Here is a 20,402-nt window from a genome sequence, read left to right as displayed (position 1 = left end):
TTCAAAAGAAGACAATATCTTTTATATATATAATCCTTTCAGGAACCATCAATAAGGTGTAAGTCCAGCAATAGGTGTATGTATAAACAAATTGTGTACATCTAGACTATGAACTACTGCTCAGAAATTTTTAAAAAGGAATGAATGATTGATATACATAACCATCATAAAATAATCATGCTGGGTAAAGGAAGCCAGACAAAAAAGATTCCATTTGTATAAAATTCTTTAAAAATTCAAATTAACATATGGTGGGAAAAAGCAGATTGGTGATTGCTAGAGCAGGCAGGAGCAGGAGAGAAGGGCAAGAGGGATTCCCAAGGGGTGTGAGGAAACTTGCAGTGGATGATGTGGTCTTGATTGTTGTGGTGGTAGTTTCACAGGTATATTAACATGCCAAAACTTATCAAATTATACCCTTTAAATAGCATGTGCAGACTCTATGCTTGTTACACCTCAATAAAGCTGTTCTCAAAAATGTGTAAGAACAGACTTTGATGACATTTGTCTTTGGTTTCGGAGAATATATTTAGTCATGAACAACTGTGTGATGTTCTCTCAGAGTTTGCTCACTAAACCATTAAGTCTTCCTGGGGTATACAAAGAATGAGGTGTGTACAAGCAAATAAAATAAGTTAACTAATAAACAGGGGTGGGAGGCCTGGGTGGCTCAGTCAGTTGGGCAGCTGACTCTTGGTTTCAGCTCAGATCATGATCTCATGGTCCTGAGATTGAGTCTGATATCAGATTCCATGCTGAGTGCTTGAGATTCACTCTCCCTCTCCCTCTGCCCCTCCCCTACTCACACTCTCCATCTCTCTGTAAAATAAAATAAATAAATAAATAAATAAATAAATAAATAAATAAATAAATAATAAATGACACAACTTGTTTTGTACTATGTAAACAATAGAAGAAAATGTGTTTAACTTCATAAAATTACCTTCTCCCAGAAACCTCCAGCACACATCACACATATGGGCAAATTGCTATGAGTCTTCTCATAAAGTCATGAAGAAGCCCAAGGTACCAAAAAGTACTGCTACTTTTCAATATTTACAGAACTTCCTCACCAATGAAATAAGACCAAGGAGAGGAAAGATACTGTACTTGGAAAGGTACAGAAGGTAAACCAACAAGTGTGACTATTTATAAACAGTATGATCATCCACCTACAAAACCCCAAAGGATCAGTAGAAACACTACTAGAATTAATAAGAGAATTCAGCAGGGAGGCCAGATATAGTAGCCTTCCTATACACCAAAATAACTATTTAGAAACTTGAAGCAGAGAAGTATTTACAAAAGCAGCAAAAAAAGACCTATAAAATACTCAGAAATAAACCTATCAAAAATATGCAAGACCTGTTTGAGTAAAGCCTTTCAAATACACAGGGGAGGCTCTGAATGAACATATATTCCATGTACTGATTGGGAAGACCCAGTGTTGCAAAGATGTTAGAAAAGTAGTCCCTTGAAACTCATTGACATTCCCACGTCACAATCCTTCCTTCTGAGAAGCTATTGGGATTTTTCTTTTTAATGAGGCAAGTTGCATCAGTATCTCTTAGGAAATAACAATCACCTGGAGGCATCTCCTGCTCCAGCCATCTTTGTTTGGAGATTGTGCCTGCTTGTCCTTGCCCCTCAGTGTCCTGAATGAAGTGAAACAATCGTTAGTCTGCAGCTCTACTGCAAGGCCACAGATGCCTAGGAAGAAGCCCAGGTTTCTACCTCAGGGGCATTAAAAGGGGCTTGTCTCCCAGTGGTGCCATAAAGCATGGCTGTGAGTTGAACAAAAGTCTCTGTCTCCACCCTTTGGACAAGTGAGCCACCCCAGTGCCAGCATCCTGGACTGCTTGGGCTGGACACTGGACAGGAGTTCTGAGTGTTGTTCCCGTTGTGGGATAGCACAGTGAATGCTTGGCCGCGTCTCTCTTGCAGTCCTGGAATACATCCTGGCATAATTAAATAAAAGGGCTACTCCAGAGGAGTCATCCTGATTTGGCAGGTACTAAAACAGATGTCATTTCTCATAAATACATCTATAAATTCAATGTAGTCCTACTCAAAATCCCAACATGGAATTTCTGGACTTTGAAAAGCTGATTCCAAAATTCAACTAGATGGAAAAAAAAAAAACACAAACAGCCAAAAACAATTTTTTTTATTTGTGAAGAGAATTTTACCTACCCAATATAAAAACCCATACTAAAACTGTAGTAATTAAAGTCCAATAGAACCTAAGAATCAGTAATAGTTGGAAGAGAGAAACCTAGTGTTGGAATGGAATAACACATCCAGAATTTAATCCCAAAGTCCTATTTAAGGTTCTTTGATGTAGCTTTGGTATTTTTGCTTTTACTTCACCAGCAATTGAATAATAGTATCAAGTGTAAAAGTGCACTGGATAGGGATCCCTGGGTGGCGCAGCGGTTTGGCGCCTGTCTTTGGCCCAGGGCGTGATCCTGGAGACCCGGGATCGAATCCCACGTCGGGCTCCCGGTGCATGGAGCCTGCTTCTCCCTCTGCCTGTGTCTCTGCGCCTCTCTCTCTCTGTGACTATCATAAATAAATAAAAATTAAAAAAAAAAAAAAGTGCACTGGATGATTCCTCCTTCTTGTGCTGCTTCAGCCATTCTGTGGTCTTCAGAAAAAGAGGAGGTTGATGGACAGAGACCTTGTTTGCAATGACTTGCTCTCCACTGAGGTAGTGAGGGTGACTGTCCCTGCAGATGGCAGGGCAGATCAGAGCAGGCCACAGTTCACAGCCCTTCCTTGCTTCCTGGGAGTAACTGAGCCACAGGACCTAACTTTAGGTCCACATACAGAGTGGGGAAACATCTTCAAGGTTTCAGAGCAAGTTAAGACTTGAACCTACCAGGGGCACCTGGGTTGAGCTGCTGCCTTTGGCTCAGGTTGTGATCCCGGGGTCCTGGGATGGTTCCCTGCATTGAGCTCCCCACAGGGAGCCTGCTTCTCCCTCTGCCTGTGTCTCTGCCTCTCTCTGTGTCTCTCATGAATAAATAAATTAAATATTAAAAATGACTTGAACCTGTCAGTGGGGTCTCAGAACCTGGCTGCCCCCCAGGAGTTCCATTCTTCCTCTTAGGACATTTCCCCTTACCGCCTTGTTAGTGCACTTGCCTTCTCGGCCTGGCTTCCTCCCAGATGCCTGCTCCGGCCTTGGGGGCATCCCTAACTCAGCTGCCACCTGCCGCTGCTCCCTGGCAGTTCCACCCAGCGGGAACCCAGGGCTGAGAAATGCGCTCCTCGTCACCAGATGTCCTCAGTAGGTGATGGCAGCGTCTGGTTCCTCTCCTGACCTTGAAGCGCCTTAGGGCAGGGACACTCCGTCATTCTATTCACAGTGCTTGGCAGATGCCAGACACGAAATGTTGGCTACATTAATGGACTCTGAGCGCCAAATGTTGCCAGAATTCGCAGAAATGGCCTGGAGAGAGGCACCTTGCGTTTTCGCAGCGATCCGGACAGCAGACTCTCCTACCTTGTGTGGTGGTAACTGGCCCCCCTTTCGCTTGCACTGTTGCAGCCCATGGGATCTGAGCGGCCAGAGATGCGGAAACGGCAGATGCCTGCAGCCCAGGAGACCGCCGGCTCCACGCCAGGCCAGCCCGGAGCAGGGGAGCGCGGGGCCAACGCCTGCTGCTTCTGCTGGTGCTGCTGCTGCAGCTGTTCCTGGTAAGATCGGGGCTTCTCCCGTGCGCTTCTGAATGGGAAATGGTACCCCTGGGGAGGGCCAGCTTAGGATTAATTCTTTAAGTGTTTTTTATTTTATTTTATTTTTTAATATCTACTTGAGGTAGAGAGCATGGGTGGGAGGGCAGAGGTGGAGGGAGAGAATCTCAAGCAGACCCCGCTGAGCATGGAGTCCAATGTGGGCTCAAACTCAACGACCTGGACTGAGATCATGACCTGAGCTGAAACCATGAGTCAGACACTTAACCGACTGTGCCACCCAGGCTCCCCCATATGTATCTTTTGAACAACTACTATATGCCTGGCACACTGATTTGGGACCTGTGAAGAACAGCAACAACACACACACACACACACACACACACACACACACACTCACACTCACGAAGAGGCTCTGTATTCTAGCTCTCAGGGGACTTCTATTCAAATCCCTGAAATCAGGGTGGTGTGTTAAACAGCTAAAGGAGAGTCTAAGGCCATTGCTGATCAAATGGTAATATTTGGGCAGAAATGACAACTAGGTGGTTAGAAAGGAGTGAACTCAAGGCAGTCTAGTTGGTAACAAAGGTTTTGTAAAGGATTTAAGGTGGCTCTTAAAAGTTAAGGTGATGTAGAGGAGCCTGGATTTTATCTTCTGTTTTTCTTTTATTAATTTCATGTTTTATTAAAGAAAAATGGCAAAATACATGCTTAACAGAGAGAAGAATATAAAAATATAGGCTAACTTACTGGTACAGGAAGATACACAATCTTTGCTTCATAAGAGAGATACACAATTTGGAAAATATCCTTGACTGTCAAGGTCTGGAGAAATGTGTATAGTTTACGCCTAAAAATCATAGGAATGTTAGGTGGCATTTCTGAAATCTTGGCTATGAAAAGTGCTTAGTGCCCACCAAATGTGTGCCTAACTTTAGGCAATTACATTATTGGATTTTGGGCACCTGGGTGTCTCAGTCAATTAAGTGTCCACCTTTGGGTTAGGTCATGATCTCAGGGTCCTGGGATCAAGTCCCACAGGGCCTCAGCCAGGAGTCTGCTTCTCCCTCTGCCTGCACCCCTGCACATGCATGTTCTCTCTCTCTCTCTCTCCCTCTCTCTCTCAAAAATAAAAATAAAATCTTAGAGAAGGGTTTTTAAAAATTATTCTATATTTATGTAGGCTTGGCCACAAGTTGGACCAAGATCACTGTCCAGTAGAGAAGACCAGGTGATAGTGCAGCTCTCAAGAACAGTGACAGGGGCAGCCTGGGTGGCTCAGCGGTTTAGCAACACCTTCAGCCCAGGGCCTGATCCTGAAGACCCAGGATCAAGTCCCATGTCAGGCTCCCTGCATGAGCCTGCTTCTCCCTCTGCCTATGTCTCTGCCTCTCTCTCTCTCTCTCCCTGTGTCATGAATAAATAAATAAAATCTTAAAAAAAAAAAAAAAAAGAACAGTGACAGGACTGTTGTAATTGGGGTGAAACAGGTGGAGGCTGAAATTAAATGTCCAGGAAAACATGGTCTCTTGCTTGACTTGAGCTAGTGTTAACTTCCAAGAAGTTCCTATCTGATGGATGGGACTCAGCAATACAATACACCAAGGACTGATGGGATCATGATGGTGGGTGTTTGGCCTGTTCAGAACAAAATCCCAGACACAAGCAGGAATATGGGGGATGTGGGACTGGCAGGAGCTAAGCAGTCTGACTCAAGGCAGGGCTTCAGCCCCGAGTAGGAATCTGAAGGATTCAACAGAAAACTGGAAGAGAGGCACAAGTTGCCATACCCTGCACATGTGGGGTCCAGGACCCACCCAACACAGTGGGGAGACCCACCAATGGTGAAGGGATTTCACTCTAGCAGAGTCTTTCACTCTGCTAATCAGTTTCAGTGAGATAGTGAGAGAGAGATGGTTGTGTGAGAGAGATGCGGAGATAATCAGGTGTGGGTGAAACTCCTGTTTACCCCCTCCCTTCTCTACTGCCTTAAAGGGACACAGGAGGCTGTGACCTGAACAGTGTATGGGACTGATGGTGTGAGCATAGCCGGTGGTGGCATGCTGTTACCAGAGCAGACTCCTTCCACTGGCATTCAACTATGGTGAATAAATTATAAAACTATGTTTAGCCATCCTCATCATAGCCAACACTCCTGCAGCTCATACTGTGTGCGTATGTAACAGACAACAGGGTAATGAGAAACAATGCTGAACTGTTACAGTGTACAACTGACACTAATATAACACTGTATATTAATTATACTTCAATTAAAAGAACACAATAGAGCAATGTCATCAAAGAACTGGAGAAAAATAATGGAAAACTTAGTCAAACTCAAATTCAAGAGTGTGGGTTAAGACAAGACATTTTTAGACATACAAAGACCAAGAAAGCTGTCTTCAGACCTTCCCTTAAAAGCACTAAGAAAGAATGTACTTCAGGAAGAACAAGTGAACCCACAGGGTAGTCATGGGAAACAAGTAACAATCATGGACACAGAATGGAATGGATCGAATACAGCTATAAAACATATTTAATTTGTGCTAATAAGTGTAAATCTAAAGTTGTAAACAATATCATGGTAATGATAGACAAATCAAATAATTTCTGATTTAGGAAAAAATTACATTTTCTTTCCAAATTAATGGCATTCTTGAATAGCCAGAAGTATAACAGAGACTTTCCACATCGATGGAAGATAACAGAAACATAGAAAACTATCAACATATGACAAAAGTGGTTTTAACAAGAGAGAATGAACTACTCTATGAATGCCAAGATACTTGGAGTTAGGGTGACTAGCTCATTCCACTTGCCCAAGACTGTCTTGGTTTTAGCACTATCAGAGAACCCATGAGTCCCAGGCAAACTCGGGAAGCGGGTCACCCTACCTGGTATCCAAATCCAAAAAATACTTCTATTCCTATATTGCAGCACATACAAAACCCAGTCTCTCCCTACACCCCTACACCCCACCCCATTGAATTGAAGATCAATTCCAGATGTTTAAAGGCCTAAATGTGAGTAGCCAAGAATAAAATACAGGATAATATATTTCTGATTTTGGCATTGGGAAGAATTACTTTTTTTTTTTTTTTTTTTTTTTTTTTTTTTTTTTTTTTTTTTTTTTTTTTTTTTTTTTTTTATTTATTTATGATAGTCACAGAGAGAAAGAGAGAGGCAGAGACATAGGCAGAGGGAGAAGCAGGCTCCATGCACCGGGAGCCCGATGTGGGATTCGATCCCGGGTCTCCAGGATCGCGCCCTGGGCCAAAGGCAGGCGCTAAACCGCTGCGCCACCCAGGGATCCCGAAGAATTACTTTTTAAAAAGATTCACAAATAGGACTATATTAAAATATAAAAATGTGTCTAACAAGAGAAAAAGAAACATACTCTATACAAAGACTTGTACATGAATATGTATAGCAGTCACTAGCCAAAAAGTGGAAGCAACCCAAAGGTCCATCAACTGATGAATGGATAAACAAAATGTGGTGTATCCATTCAGTGGAATATGATTTGACCATAAAAGGAATGAAGTCTTGAAACTGCTAAAACATGGATGAACCTTGAAAAGATCATGCTAAGTGAAAGAAGCCAGACACAGAAGACCACATACCCTATGATTCCATTAACCAAAACATCTGGAATAAATTCACAGAGACAAAAAGTTGATAGCAGTCGCCTCAGCCTGGGGGAATGGGAGTTGGTGCTGATGTGTATAGTTTCATTTTGCAGTGATAAACTGTTCTAAAACTGTGGTGATGGTTGCACAATTGTATGAGTGTACTAAAACTATTGACTTGTACCATTTATTTTTATTTTTTTTTAAAGATTTTATTTATTTATTTATTCATGAGAGAGAGAGAGAGAGAGGAGAGACACAGGCAGAGGGAGAAGCAGGCTCCATGCAGGGAGCCTGATGTGGGACTGGATCCTGGGTCTCCAGGATCAGGCCCTGGGCTGAAGGCAGCGCTAAACCGCTGAGCCACCCGGGCTGCCCGACTTGTACCATTTAAATTGTGAGTTTACAGTGTGCGATTTTTATCTGAATAAAACTTTTTAATACGGGTTTAGCAAAAAATCGGAAGTAAAATGAACACATAGAGCATACTGAGAGAAGATAATTACAAGACATTAGCAAACAAAGAATATAAACCTAGAACACACAAAGAAAGAACTTCAGGAGATGAATAAGAAAATAATAACCAAAAGAAAAATAAGCAAAGGAAATGAAACAGAATCTATTTGTGCTCCTATAAACAAGGATCAGATACATGAGAGTTAAATATACGCCACCTAAATATAATACTCTACCTTAAAAAAACCTCTTGCACACAAGCAAAAGATATGTATGAGAGGATTCACTGAAGCATTAATCTGATTGAGAAAAATTGAAAATGTCTCTAATGTGCATGAACAGGAGAATGGATAAATAGATTGCAGTGTAGTTACACAGTGCAGTACCATACAGCATTTAAATACATGTGCTGGAGGAAAAAAGAATATAAGTTGTGGGGTGCCTGGAGAGCTCAGTCAGTTAAGCATCTGACTCTTGATTTTGGTTCAGGTCACATCTCAGGGTCATGGGATCGAGCCCCACATCAAGCTCCGTGCTCAGCATGGAGTCTGCTTGGGATTATATCTCTCCCCTTTCCATCTCCACTCAAAAGCATACAGCTTTTGAGATTTTTCCATGTTGATAATACCTACTGGAGTGTATTTTATTTTTTTTAAGATTTTATTTATTTACTTGAGAGAGAGAGAAGAAAAACAGCAGGAGTCAGGGGAAGAGGCAGAGAGAGAGGGAAAAGCAGATCCTCCACCAAGCAGGGAGCCTGACTTGGAGCCCGACGCCAGGCTCGATCCCAGGACCCCCAAGATTATGACCCAAGCCAAAGTCAGATGCTTAACCAACTGAGCCACCCAGGTGCCCCCCTAGTAGAGTCAATTTTTAAGAAAATTAAAAGGAAGTATGTTTTCTAAGCCCTTGTATTATCTTTCTCAAAATTCTGCTTCATGGCCTTCTGGCATTTCATTTTATCAACGAAGTCATGCAGATACTTGATTTCTTAAAAATAAACTTTTTTTTTTCCTTGTTAGAAGATTGAAGAATTTTTTCCTCTTTATAACTCAAAAATTCACTAAAACAGGGGCACCTGGGTGGCTCAGTGGTTGAGCATCTGCCTTTGGCTCAGTCATGATCCCATGGTCCTGGGATCGAGTCCCGCATCGGGCTCCCAGCATGGAGCCTGCTTCTTCCTCTGCCTGTGTCTCTGCTGCTCTCTGTGTGTTGCTCATGAATAAATAAATAAAAGATAAATCTTTTTAAAAATTTACTAAAATATATCTAGCCATGGGACTTCTTTTACTGAATAGCTCTTAAACATAGTGAACAGCTATTTTAGCTTCTAGGAGTTTTCTTCTACTGTAACAATAACAAATCAGGTTAAAAAAGACACAAAATATATTTTTCACTTTTTTTAAGAACTCATTAAGAAATATTCCTACTTTAAATAATGAGACATGGAAAAAATGTCAAAGCTAAATAAAGGTTGTATTATTTAATTCACAATGTAACTTCCAGTTCTCTTAGAAATCTTGTGTCAAATTCATCCTTTATTTTTCTCTTTGATTTTTCATACCCATTGTGTACTAATGTTTTCTGCTTACAAAAGAAGTCTAAGAAGTTAAGCAGTATTAATGCTCCTGCAGCACGAACACCACCCAGATGTCTCTTGTTTGTTTTTGTTTTAAGAAACCATTATTTACTGAAACTGGCATCATGAAAGCAACAAGTCAGAAGAGTTCCTGCATTTCTAATGACCGCATTAACGAAAAACAGAGCTGCACACACACATGCACACACACACACACAATTACTGAAAATCCATAAAGCAAATGTGCTAAAAATAGGCTGAATTACTCTTTTTTTTTTTTTTTTTTTTAGGCTGAATTACTCTTATAAAATGGTGGAAAGAGTGCAAAGGAAAGATATAATAAAAGGAATAGAAAAGAGCAGTAGCAATAGTCAGATAAAGCAAACTCAACCAATAATAAAAATCCATTTTGAAATTAATGGGGAACTAAAAGCAAGAACAAAGCAAGGATGTCTATGGTCTCCCCTTCTCTTTAACATTGTATCTTATCAGGTATCAGTTGATGCTTGTGGACAAGAAGAAACAACCTGCGGCCTAAGAATCAGAGGAGAAGTAGTAAGACTCTCCCTATCTGCAGAAGATATGAGAGTATACCTGGAAATCCCCAGAGAATTGTGGCTAAACCAAAGCAAACACCAAAGAATTCAGTACGAAGAAAGATACAGAATTAGTGTAAAAAAGAATAGCCTTCAGAATGTAAAGAACTCTCACAATTCAAAAATAAAAGGATGAACCAATTTAAAAGTAGGCAAAAGAGGGGTTCAGTCAGTTGAGCATTCGACTCTTGATTTCGGCTCAAGTCAGGATCTCATGGGTCATAAGATCAAGCCCTGCATTGAGCTCTGCAGTCAGCGAGGACTCTGCTTAAGATTCTCTCTCTCTCTCCCTCTGCCCCTGCCTCCTTTTCTAAAATAAATAGATAAATCTTTTCTTTTTAAGAAAAACATATTTGGAAAATAAAAAGATGATAAAAGTAGGCAAGAGTGTAGAACATGTCTCCAAAAAAGACCTACAAATAGGTAATAATACATGAAAAAATAATCTCCTTAGCCATTAGCAAAATGCAAATCAAAACCATCATGAGGTACCACCACCCCATACCCCCTGAGTCAATAAGAATAAAAAAGATACTAGGAAGTGTTCACAAGGAGGTGGAGAAATAGTCTCTCCAGCATTGCTGGTAGGAGTGTAAAATGGCACAGCTGCTTTGGAAAACAATTTGCGACTTCCTCAAAATGTTGAAAACAGAGTTACCATAGGAAAGCACTTCCATTCCTAAGTGTCTGTCCAAGAGACATAAAAACAAGCATCCACAGAAAAAACCTGTACATGACCATGCACAGTGGAATTATTTATAATAGCAAAAAGGTGCAGATAACCTAAATGTTCATCAACCAGTGGATGGATAACAAATTGGCACATATCCATACGGTGGAATGTTATTAAGCTGCAAAAAGGAATGAAGTACTGATACCCACTACAACATGAATGAACCTTAAAAACAATTTGCCAGGTGAGAGAAGGTAGCCACCAAAGACCACGTGCTGTATCATTCAGAAGAGGCACGTCTGTAGAGACAGGAAGTAGATCAGCAGGTGTCTGGGGCCGGAGGACGCAGGATATAGGGGGTAATGAGGAGGGGCTGCTCCGTGCATGGGTCTTCCTTTTGGAGTGATGAAAACGTTCTGAAGTTAGGTCATAGTGATGGTTGTACAACCTTGTGATTATGCTACAAACCACTAGATTGTACATTTTAAACAGGTAACTTCATGATGTATAAATGATTTTCTGGGGGCACCGGGGTGGCTCATTTGGTTAAGCATCTGCCTTCAGCTCAGGTCATGATCTCAGGGTCCTGGGATCAAGCCCTGTGTCAGGCTCCCTACTCAGTGGGGACTCCACTTCTTCTCTCTTTCTGCCCCTCCCCCACTCATCCCATCTCTCTCTCTCTTTCTCTCTCAAATAAATAAAATCTTTAAGAAGAAAATAAATAAGTAAATGATGGTTCAATAAAGCTATTAAAAAAGTAATAGCCTTAATATGTACAAACAGGAACCAGTTAAGAGATGAGATGAAAACTACATTTGCAATAACAACAGAAACACTTGGAATAAATTTCTAAAGAGATGTGTAAGATGTACATAAGGAAATTTAAAGTCTCCTGAAAGACATAAATTTTGATTGTATGCTTTCCCGGTTTTCTCATAACATTTTTGCATATGTGCCTAGAAATATCTAAGACCTCTATTTTGACTGGAAACACAAATACATTTTGACTAGAGAATGTACACTTTTTTTCAAGGTGTAGAAATGAAATGAAAACCTCAAACATTCCTGATAACCTGACCCCTGACCTTTTTATATTTTTCTAACAGATGTTTTTATGAAAATAAGTATTATTCTAAATGTAAACTCTCCCTCAATTAGTGTAGACCACAATATTATAATTATTTTGCTAATACTTTGGCATCATACATTTGGTTTTGGTTTAAGACTTTTTATTTATTTATTTGAGAAAGAGTACATGAGCATGAATGAGGGGCAGAAGGAGAGGGAGAAGCAGACTCCCTGCTGAGCAGGGAACCTGATGTGGGGCTCAATCCCAGGACCCTGGGATCTTGACCTGAGCTAAAGGCAGATGCTTAACTGACTGAGCCATGCAGATGCCCAACTTTTGGTTTTCTTAAGAAAATCAGGGCCAATTTTTTTCAAGAAAAGAGAGAAATACTTGGTATTTCTTGGTAATCTGGAGTTCCCTTTAACATATTTCCTGACACATAATGATCTCAATTGATACATAAATGTCTTGTTTCATGCAGTCTTACTGTTAGAAACCAAGAACAGAGACCCAGGAGGCCCTCCCATGAACTCAGAGAAGAAGACCTTCCATCCTGTGAAGAAAGGTAAATCTCATTATTGTTTAGCTCACTAAATTGACAGAAATGCCAGCCTTATCACTGTGATTTTTTGGCACCGTAACACACAGTTGCTTAACTGCAGTTTAATGATATCAGATCATAATGTAGCACATTTCCACTCTGCAGAGTTCATTGTGTGACAGGGAGAAAAATTAGTTCCATTATTAATTTCATCCCTGCTAATCACAAATATTAACTGATGCTTCTTGACAAAACATGACGTTATCCTATTTTCATATGATAGACTTTTAAAAATAAAACACAGGGGCAGCCCCGGTGGCTCAGTGGTTTAGCGCCGCCTTCAGCCCAGGGCCTGATCCTGGAGACCCGGGATGGAGTCCTACATCGGGCTCTCTGCATGGGGCCTGCTTCTCCCTCTGCCTGTGTCTCTGCGCCTCTCTGTCTCTCATGAATAAATAAATAAAACCTTTTAAAAAAATAGAATAAAACACAGTAGTGAAACACACATGTTTGGTTTTCAGGAAAGTTTTAAAAGTCCATTTTTATTCTTAACTATAAATTTATGCTCTAATGTAGTATTGTCTTAATTTAAATATTTTGAAAAATTGTTGGGAAGAAAACACACTACTTTCCATAATATCAGATTTTAAAATTATCTCGTTTTGTTCCTGTATTATCAGTTGCTTATTCTAATACCTTTTCTTGGTATTATACCTATATAATTACAGATACTGGACAAGTCTCCTAAAAGCATTGTTCAAATAGGTCTTGTATTAAATTGCTTATTTTTGAGGGGGAAAAAACAAGTAGCCTAAATGGTTACTTAAGTGGTTTTTTTTTTTTTTTTTTTCATTCTTTTAACTTACTTACCCTTACCCAGATTTTTCAAAGTCTGGGAAGCATATTAAAATCTTCCACAATTTGGTACGCCTCACATGCTCAGTTTGAGGAATATGAGACTCTTGATCTTGAGGTTATGAGTTCAAGCCTCATGTTGGGTGTAGAGATAACTAAAAAAATAAAAACTTTTTAAAAATATTCCACAATTTATGAGTTTGTTTAAAAATGGCTTTTATCAGGGCACCTGGGTGGCTCAGTTGGTTAAGCGTCTGCCTTCGGTTCAAGTCATAAACTCAAGGTCCTGGGATCAAGTCCCCATTGGGCTCCCTGCTCAGCAGGGAGTCTGCTTCTCCCTCTCCCTCTGCTTCTCCCCCACACTCTTGCTCTCTCTCACTCTCTCTCTCAAATAAATAAAATTTTAAAATAAAAATCTTTTAAAAAATAGCTTTTATCTTAAGGCGCTGGCTGGCTCAGTTGGAAGAGCATGCGACTCTTGATCTCAGGGTTTTGAGTACAAGCCCCATGTTGGGTGTAGAGCTTAATAAAAAAATAAGCTTTTTTTAAAAATGGCTTTTATCTTACATATACTGGTATGTTGTATTCTGTACCAAAGCTTTGAGGCTCTTCTATCTGGAACGAGAATGCTTCATCTAGGCCTGACTCTAGCCATCCTGCCAGTGTGACCTTGGGCACTTTGCTGAGAAGCCACACTCTGCCTCGGTTTCCTTGGGTGTGAAAATGGGAACAATAACAGTTTATTGTGGCTACTGTCATGAGCCTGGCAAGCATTCGACATATGTTGGCCATTATTTGTTCTCAAATTCAAGAATATGAAATGACTCTTTATCCAACTTCATGTCTTTTGTTTCTAATTCTACTTAGATATTAATATTATTCTTATTTACATTTGCCTCATATATCTTTGCCTGTCTATTTGTTCTTAATTTTTGTAGTATTTTATATGTTTCCTAAAAATACCATTATGTTGGATTCTGGCCCCATAGCAGTCTCATTAAATGAGGAATTAGAATCCAATGACATTGTGTCAGTTATTTTGATGATGACCGGTAAGTTTAATCTTCTAGCATATTTTCTCATGTAATACCGACTAATTACTTCCTTAATTTTTGTTTGGAAATCTACTGACTGAGCCAGCCAGGCACCTCTGCTCTTTCTTATTTAAAAAAAAAAAAATGGGGGATCCCTGGGTGGCTCAGCGGTTTAGCACCTGCCTTCGGCCCAGGGCGCAATCCTGGAGTCCTGGGATCGAGTCCCACATCGGGCTCCTGGCATGGAGCCTGCTTCTCCCTCCTCCTGTGTCTCTGCCTCTCTCTCTCTCTCTCTCTCTCTCCCTATCACAAATAAATAAATAAATCTTAAAAAAAAAAAAAGAGTCTCTTATAAAAAAATAAAATAAAATAAAAAAATAAAAAATAAAAAAAAATGTAAAAAAAAAATGTACTACCAATTGCTTTTAAGTTTTTCAGAATCATCCTTTTATATTTCTTAAACTGACAGGAGTAAAAAAAGTATCTTCTGAATCTTCATATTTAAGGAACATAATTTTTTTAAAGATTTTATTTATTTATCCATGAGAGACTCACAGAGAGAGAGAAAGGCAGAAGGAGAAGCAGGCTCCTTGCTGGGAGCCCGATGTGGGAGTTGATCCAGTGACCCTGGGATCATGCCCTGAGCCCAAGGCAGAGGCTCAACCACTGAGCCACCCACCAGGTGTCCCTTAAGGAACGTGACTTAGCATACTCAGCCACACCTTTCTGAAAAAAATCCAAGATTTTATGCAGGTTACTCGAAGTTATTATTTTTATTTTTAAATTATCTTTTCAACATCTTTTAAACATTTTCTTTCAAAACTATTTTTCCTAGTTATGAAAGATACTTTGTTTTCATACACAATACTTTTTTGCATGATGAAAAGTCTACCCACTATAAAACACTACAAAACCCAAACACTACAAAAGGTTTTCAGTAAAAATTCAGTCTTCCTTTTGTTCTAGACCTCATCCCAGTCTCCAGATAGAACTACCATCAATGTTTTATATAAATAGAAATATATATCTTCAAAGGAACTTTCTATTTATTTACACACAGTTGTACTGAAATGGGATGATCCACGTATACAGTGAATCTAATTTTGAAACTAACTTGAAACAATTGTTTGAATATCTTTTTTTTCTTTTTTGGTCTGCTGACTCCTCTCTATAACCTACTTTTTCTGGTCTTGAGCCTTTCATTTATGCTTCACTGCTGGGTCATTATAATCCATCTTCAAGATACATTTCAAGAAAAGGACATTGAATTAACACTGTGAACCTCTGTATATGTGAGTGTGTTTTTTTTTTATGACCTTCATATAACTAGGACAAGTAGCTACATATCAAATTTTGGGGTATACATCCTGTACTCCTCAAAACTAAATACAGAACTTTTGGCACTGTGGCAGAGTAGATAATCAGAGGGCCTTCCCAATGCAGAACAATAGATTTTGCATTATTTTGAAGTTTTTGCATTGCTGGGCTCCTAGAGAGTAAGGAAAATGACAAAGCAACTGAAAAACCAAACCAAATAAAAAATAAGCAAAATCCTGAGTAATGACGGCTAAGCAGAGTTGAAAGGATTTTCTCAGAGAACAAGTACAAGGTAGGGTGAGGACAAGATGTTGAAACTGAGATCCCAGATTATGCCCTGATTTATGAAAGAAGCCTAAGTGGTCCTGGGTCAGTAACACCTCCTAGATCTCAGAAGAAGCCAACACACAACCTCTCTGGAGGAAAGAAAATATTCCCAATTTTGACTCTTAGTTTTCTAAAGATTAAGACCAACCAGAACCTAAATGAAAACTAAAAGGACACAACATACAAGTGACAATAGAATCAACACTTGGATTTAGAGCCCAAAGGACTTTAGATATTAGAGTTATCTGTAATAAAATATAAAATAATGGTCTCTGAAATGTTTAAACCAATTAAAGATGGGATCACAAAAGTAAATGAGTACAATTCAACCATCAGAAGTGTCCAGGAGGACTGTGAAGTTGTACTATAGTTCTGCAAGATGTCACCTTGGGGAAACTGGGCAAATGGCACATGAGATTCCTTTTTTCTTTATGCTTTAATGTTATTTTTCTGAGGCCAGAGGTCCAAAATCAGAGTGTCAGCAGGGCTAAGCCCTCTGATGGCTCTAGGGGAGACCCCTTCCTTGTCTCTTCTAGCTGCTCTGGTGGTTGCCAGCAATCCTTGGCATCCCTTGGCTTGTAGATGCATCATACCAATCACATGGCCATCTTTCCCCTGTGTGTGACTGTCTCAACGTCCTGATTCCCCTTTGTATAAGAACGCCAGTCCTTGGGCAGCCCGGGTGGCCCAGCGGTTTAGCGCTACCTTCGGCCCGGGGTGTAATCCTGGAGACCCGGGATCCAGTCCCACGTCAGGCTCCATGCAGGAGCCTACTTCTCTCTGCTTCTCTCTTTCTCTCTGTGTCTGTCGTGAATAAATAAATAAAATCTTAAAAAAAAAAAAAAAAAAAAGAACGCCCGTCCTACTGGTTTAGGGCTCCCGTTAATCACTTCATCTTAGCTAAATCTACAAAAACTCTATTTCCAAATACAGTCACTTCCTGAAGTACTAGAGTTAAGATGTCAACATATCTTCTTTTAGGAGACCTAATTCAACTCATAACACCCTCCTGCAAAATAAACACTGAGTCCAATTGGTTTTACAGGTTAGTTCCACAAAACAGTTCTGCAATAAATCATTCCAAGGTTTTACGGGTCTTGTATAACTACCCAAATGTGTAAGAAATCAATTCAACGGGAACACCAGACCAGAAGAGGACAGTACAAGAATAGAAAGTGAAAGATAAATCCTACTCAGGAACTCTGGCCACCTTCAGCAATGTGGATTCGTGAATCTTAGACACTCAGTGTTGGGTGACAAAAGCAAAAAGCAATTGGCCGAAGACAACATGGTGGTCAGCCATTTTTATAAAGTGAAGGGGAAAAAAAAAACCACTGAAGAATATAGTCTTCAGAGATATGTATTTACATTAAAACTATGAAAAGAAAGCTAGGAGGAAAGAAATTATTTAAATTCAGTTAATTAACATATAATGTATTCTTGGTTTCAGAGGTAAAGGTCAGTCATTCATTAGTCTTATATAATACCCAGTGCTCAGTATATCACATGCCCTCCTTAATGCCCATCACCCAGTTACCCTGTCCCTCCACCCCCGCTCCGGTCCAATGACCCTCAATTTGTTTCCTATGATTAAGAGTCTATTATGGTTTTGTGTCCCTCTCTTATTTCCTCTTGTTTATTTTTCCCTCTTTTCCCCTATGATCTTCTGTTTTCTTAAATTTGACATAAGAATGAGATCATATAATTGTCTTTCTCTGATTGATTTATTTCACTTAGCATAATACCCTCTAGTTCCATCCACGTCATTGCAAATGGCAATATTTCTTTTTTTTTTTTTTTTGATGGCTGAGTAGTAGTCCATTGTATACATATACCACATCTTCTTTATCCATTCATCGGTCAATGGACATCTGGGTTCTTTCCATACTTTGGCTATTGTGGACATTGCTGCTATAAACATTGGGGTGCATGTGCCCCTTCGGATCACTACCTTTGTACCTTTGGGATAAATACCCAATAGTGAAATGTCTGGGTCATAGAGTGACTCTATTTTCAGCTTTCTGAGGAACCTCCATATTGTTTTCCAGAGTGGTTGCACCAGGTTCCATTCCCAGGAAAGAAATTATTTAATAAGTATCACTGCTAAACAGGCTATGTTTTCTGGCCTCAATATAATTAAAATATAAGTAAAAATAAACTAAACCAGGGTGAGTCCAAAATCAAGCACAGCAGTTCCCTCAGGGTGGGGAAGGCAGGAGAACAGGTTGTGGCCATATGATGTCAAGGTAGGTGCGGCTGGTGGTGGCAGCCTGGTTCTCAAGGTGAATGCTGAGTTTATAGTGTGTGTTTGTTATCGTCCTTTATAACTTGCAGTTATATTACATGTTCTTTTCCCTTTCTCCTTAAAATTCTCTTTCAAATGTTAAAAACCACTAAAGAGATATATAGCCCCACTGCTGTGCTGGAAGGTAGTGTGCTGAGGTCTGTCGCGGGTGACAGGGAAGTTTTGGTGAGATGCTCCTAGGATTTTACTTCACTGTTACAATTTTAAAACTTCACTAGGACTCCTAAGATCTAAACAAGAGTGTTCTTAGCAGTTATTCTAGTGACTGGTCTGCAAGCATTTGGGCAGTAACCACACACTCCAGCTAAATGATTTAAAAGTATCATACTCGTGTGTTTTTTGCCAAAGGCGCAAGGAAATGAGCACAGCTCTTTCCTTTCCTAAAAGGGCCTAGGTGCACATTTTCATTCGCAGAGGGGAAAAGGGGATGTTTATAGTGAGGAAATTCAAAGTAAAGCAACTACCAATAACATAGCTTCCTCTTGCCCCTTTCTTTCCGTCCCCATTAAGCCCAAGTCCCACTCTGGAGGAAGTCAACGCCTGGTCTCAGTCATTTGACAAGGTAATGCTCACTCCAGCGGGAAGGAATGCTTTCCGGGAATTCCTCCGAACAGAATTTAGTGAAGAAAATATGCTTTTCTGGATGGCGTGTGAGGAATTGAAAAAAGAAGCTAATAAAACCATCATTGAGGAAAAAGCAAGGACCATCTATGAAGACTATATTTCTATTCTTTCTCCTAAAGAGGTACGTACCTGCCATGGCCGTGGGTAAAATGAACCCCATCAGCATTGGGTCACATGGCACAGTGACAGCTACTATAAGGTAGAGACGACTCCACCCACACTCATAGTATTTGGATGCCTTTGACCGTGGTCCCACAGGCAGGCTCTCAGTGCCCCGTGAACTCTGTGATAACTTTTGTGCATCTTTCTGGAGAAACTATTTATGACCTTCACCAGATTCTCCAGAAGGGGTAGTCTGTGCAGTTTATTGTAAATACTGTTTAAAAACATTATACCCTATAAGAATTTATTTAAATAAAATTATCTTTTTGTTCTGAGCACCAATATTTTTACAGGTATTTTTATTTCAATAGAAATAGCATTGCTGGTGCATCTGGGTGGCTCAGTCCGTTAAGCATCTGCCTGCAACTCAGGTCATGATCTCAGGGTCCTGGGATTGAGCCCCAACAGGCTCCCTGTTCAGCGGGGAGTCTGCTTCCCCGCCAGTGCTTCCCCCTGCTCATGCTCTCTCTCTCTCAAATAAATAAAATCTGAAAAAAAATAGCATGGCTAATATGATATGGAAGTTTTCCCTAGGGTATCCTTCTCTTAGAGCAGAGAAACTGTCAGATGAGGGACATCAGTAAGCTGCCATTGCCCAGTTGCTGTTCCTTCAAATGTAAATCTACAGGGTCAGGGTTATCTCAACATCGAGTACTTTATAGCTCTAATTGTAAAATCAGCCATTATGTCCTCCTATGTGCCTCTGAGAGTATAGTCAATCAAACAGGGCCTCTCCTGTCAGGGAGCTCATAGTCAATGGGGCAGACAGGTGTGGATCCCGTGGTGTGACCAAGGAGCTGGCGGAGTGAGCCATCAATAGTGGGTGGGGCAGGAAGAAGGAAGACGGACTAGAAGAGGCCGTGGAACCAAGGATATGAAAAGGAAATCACCAGCAACCCAGCGGGATGAAAACATCCCAGAGGAAAGGACTAGATGCGCCAAGGGTAAAAGCATGCAGTCCCATGATCTGTGAAAATGTCCAGTTTGGAATGCTGGAATGTAGCACGTTTACCAAGCTATTGAGGCTGCTGGCAGGCAGCTGGAGGACAGTTCAGAAAAGGGGATGGCCCAAGAGCATCAAGGGGTTGGGGGCCATGCTGGCCTGTTCTAATTGTTATCTTGGGAAGCCCTCGGATTTTAGCCTGGAAGCATCATCAAATTTAGATTTCCAAAAGACCAGTGTGGCTGTAGAATGGATTAGGAGGAAGACACAAGAGGCAGAGAACAGTTAGCAGGTTCATTCCGTAGTGGAAAGAGGACATCATGAGGCCTGACAAGCCAGCTGGGGAGAAACCTGAGCAGTAGGCTTTGATTTGAGGGGGATCCCAGTGTCTGGAATGACTCCCATATGTCAGGGCACATCAGACAGTGGTGTGATTCGTGGAAATTGGGCAGACAGGATGGGGGTCGAGCCTGGGAGAAAGACCACAGGGCTCAACTTTGCTTACTTAAGTTTGTGTTTTTAAGTTGGAGATACTCAGTGACAGATGTATGAATATAGAGTTCAGAATATCATTTCCATTTTAGATTCATAAG

General features: G+C 40.5%; 1 protein-coding gene across 3 annotated transcripts in view; it reads left to right on the top strand.

Moving 5' to 3' along the window:
- Positions 1 to 20,402, top strand: part of RGS20 (regulator of G protein signaling 20) — an 84,457-nt gene that overhangs the window by 59,238 nt on the left and 4,817 nt on the right. For 2 of the 3 annotated variants that reach the window (XM_077876936.1, XM_077876939.1), the window contains 3 exons: positions 3,554 to 3,702; positions 12,183 to 12,266; positions 18,591 to 18,825. In XM_077876936.1, the coding sequence (XP_077733062.1) occupies positions 3,554 to 3,702; positions 12,183 to 12,266; positions 18,591 to 18,825 (468 nt within the window). The remainder of the gene's footprint in view (positions 1 to 3,553; positions 3,703 to 12,182; positions 12,267 to 18,590; positions 18,826 to 20,402) is intronic. The other variant, XM_077876938.1, reaches the window with a different exon arrangement.

The sequence above is a fragment of the Canis aureus genome, chromosome 28, assembly GCF_053574225.1.
Source record: "Canis aureus isolate CA01 chromosome 28, VMU_Caureus_v.1.0, whole genome shotgun sequence".
In the NCBI taxonomy this organism is placed as follows: domain Eukaryota; kingdom Metazoa; phylum Chordata; class Mammalia; order Carnivora; family Canidae; genus Canis; species Canis aureus.
This window is presented reverse-complemented; position numbering and strand designations above follow the sequence as displayed.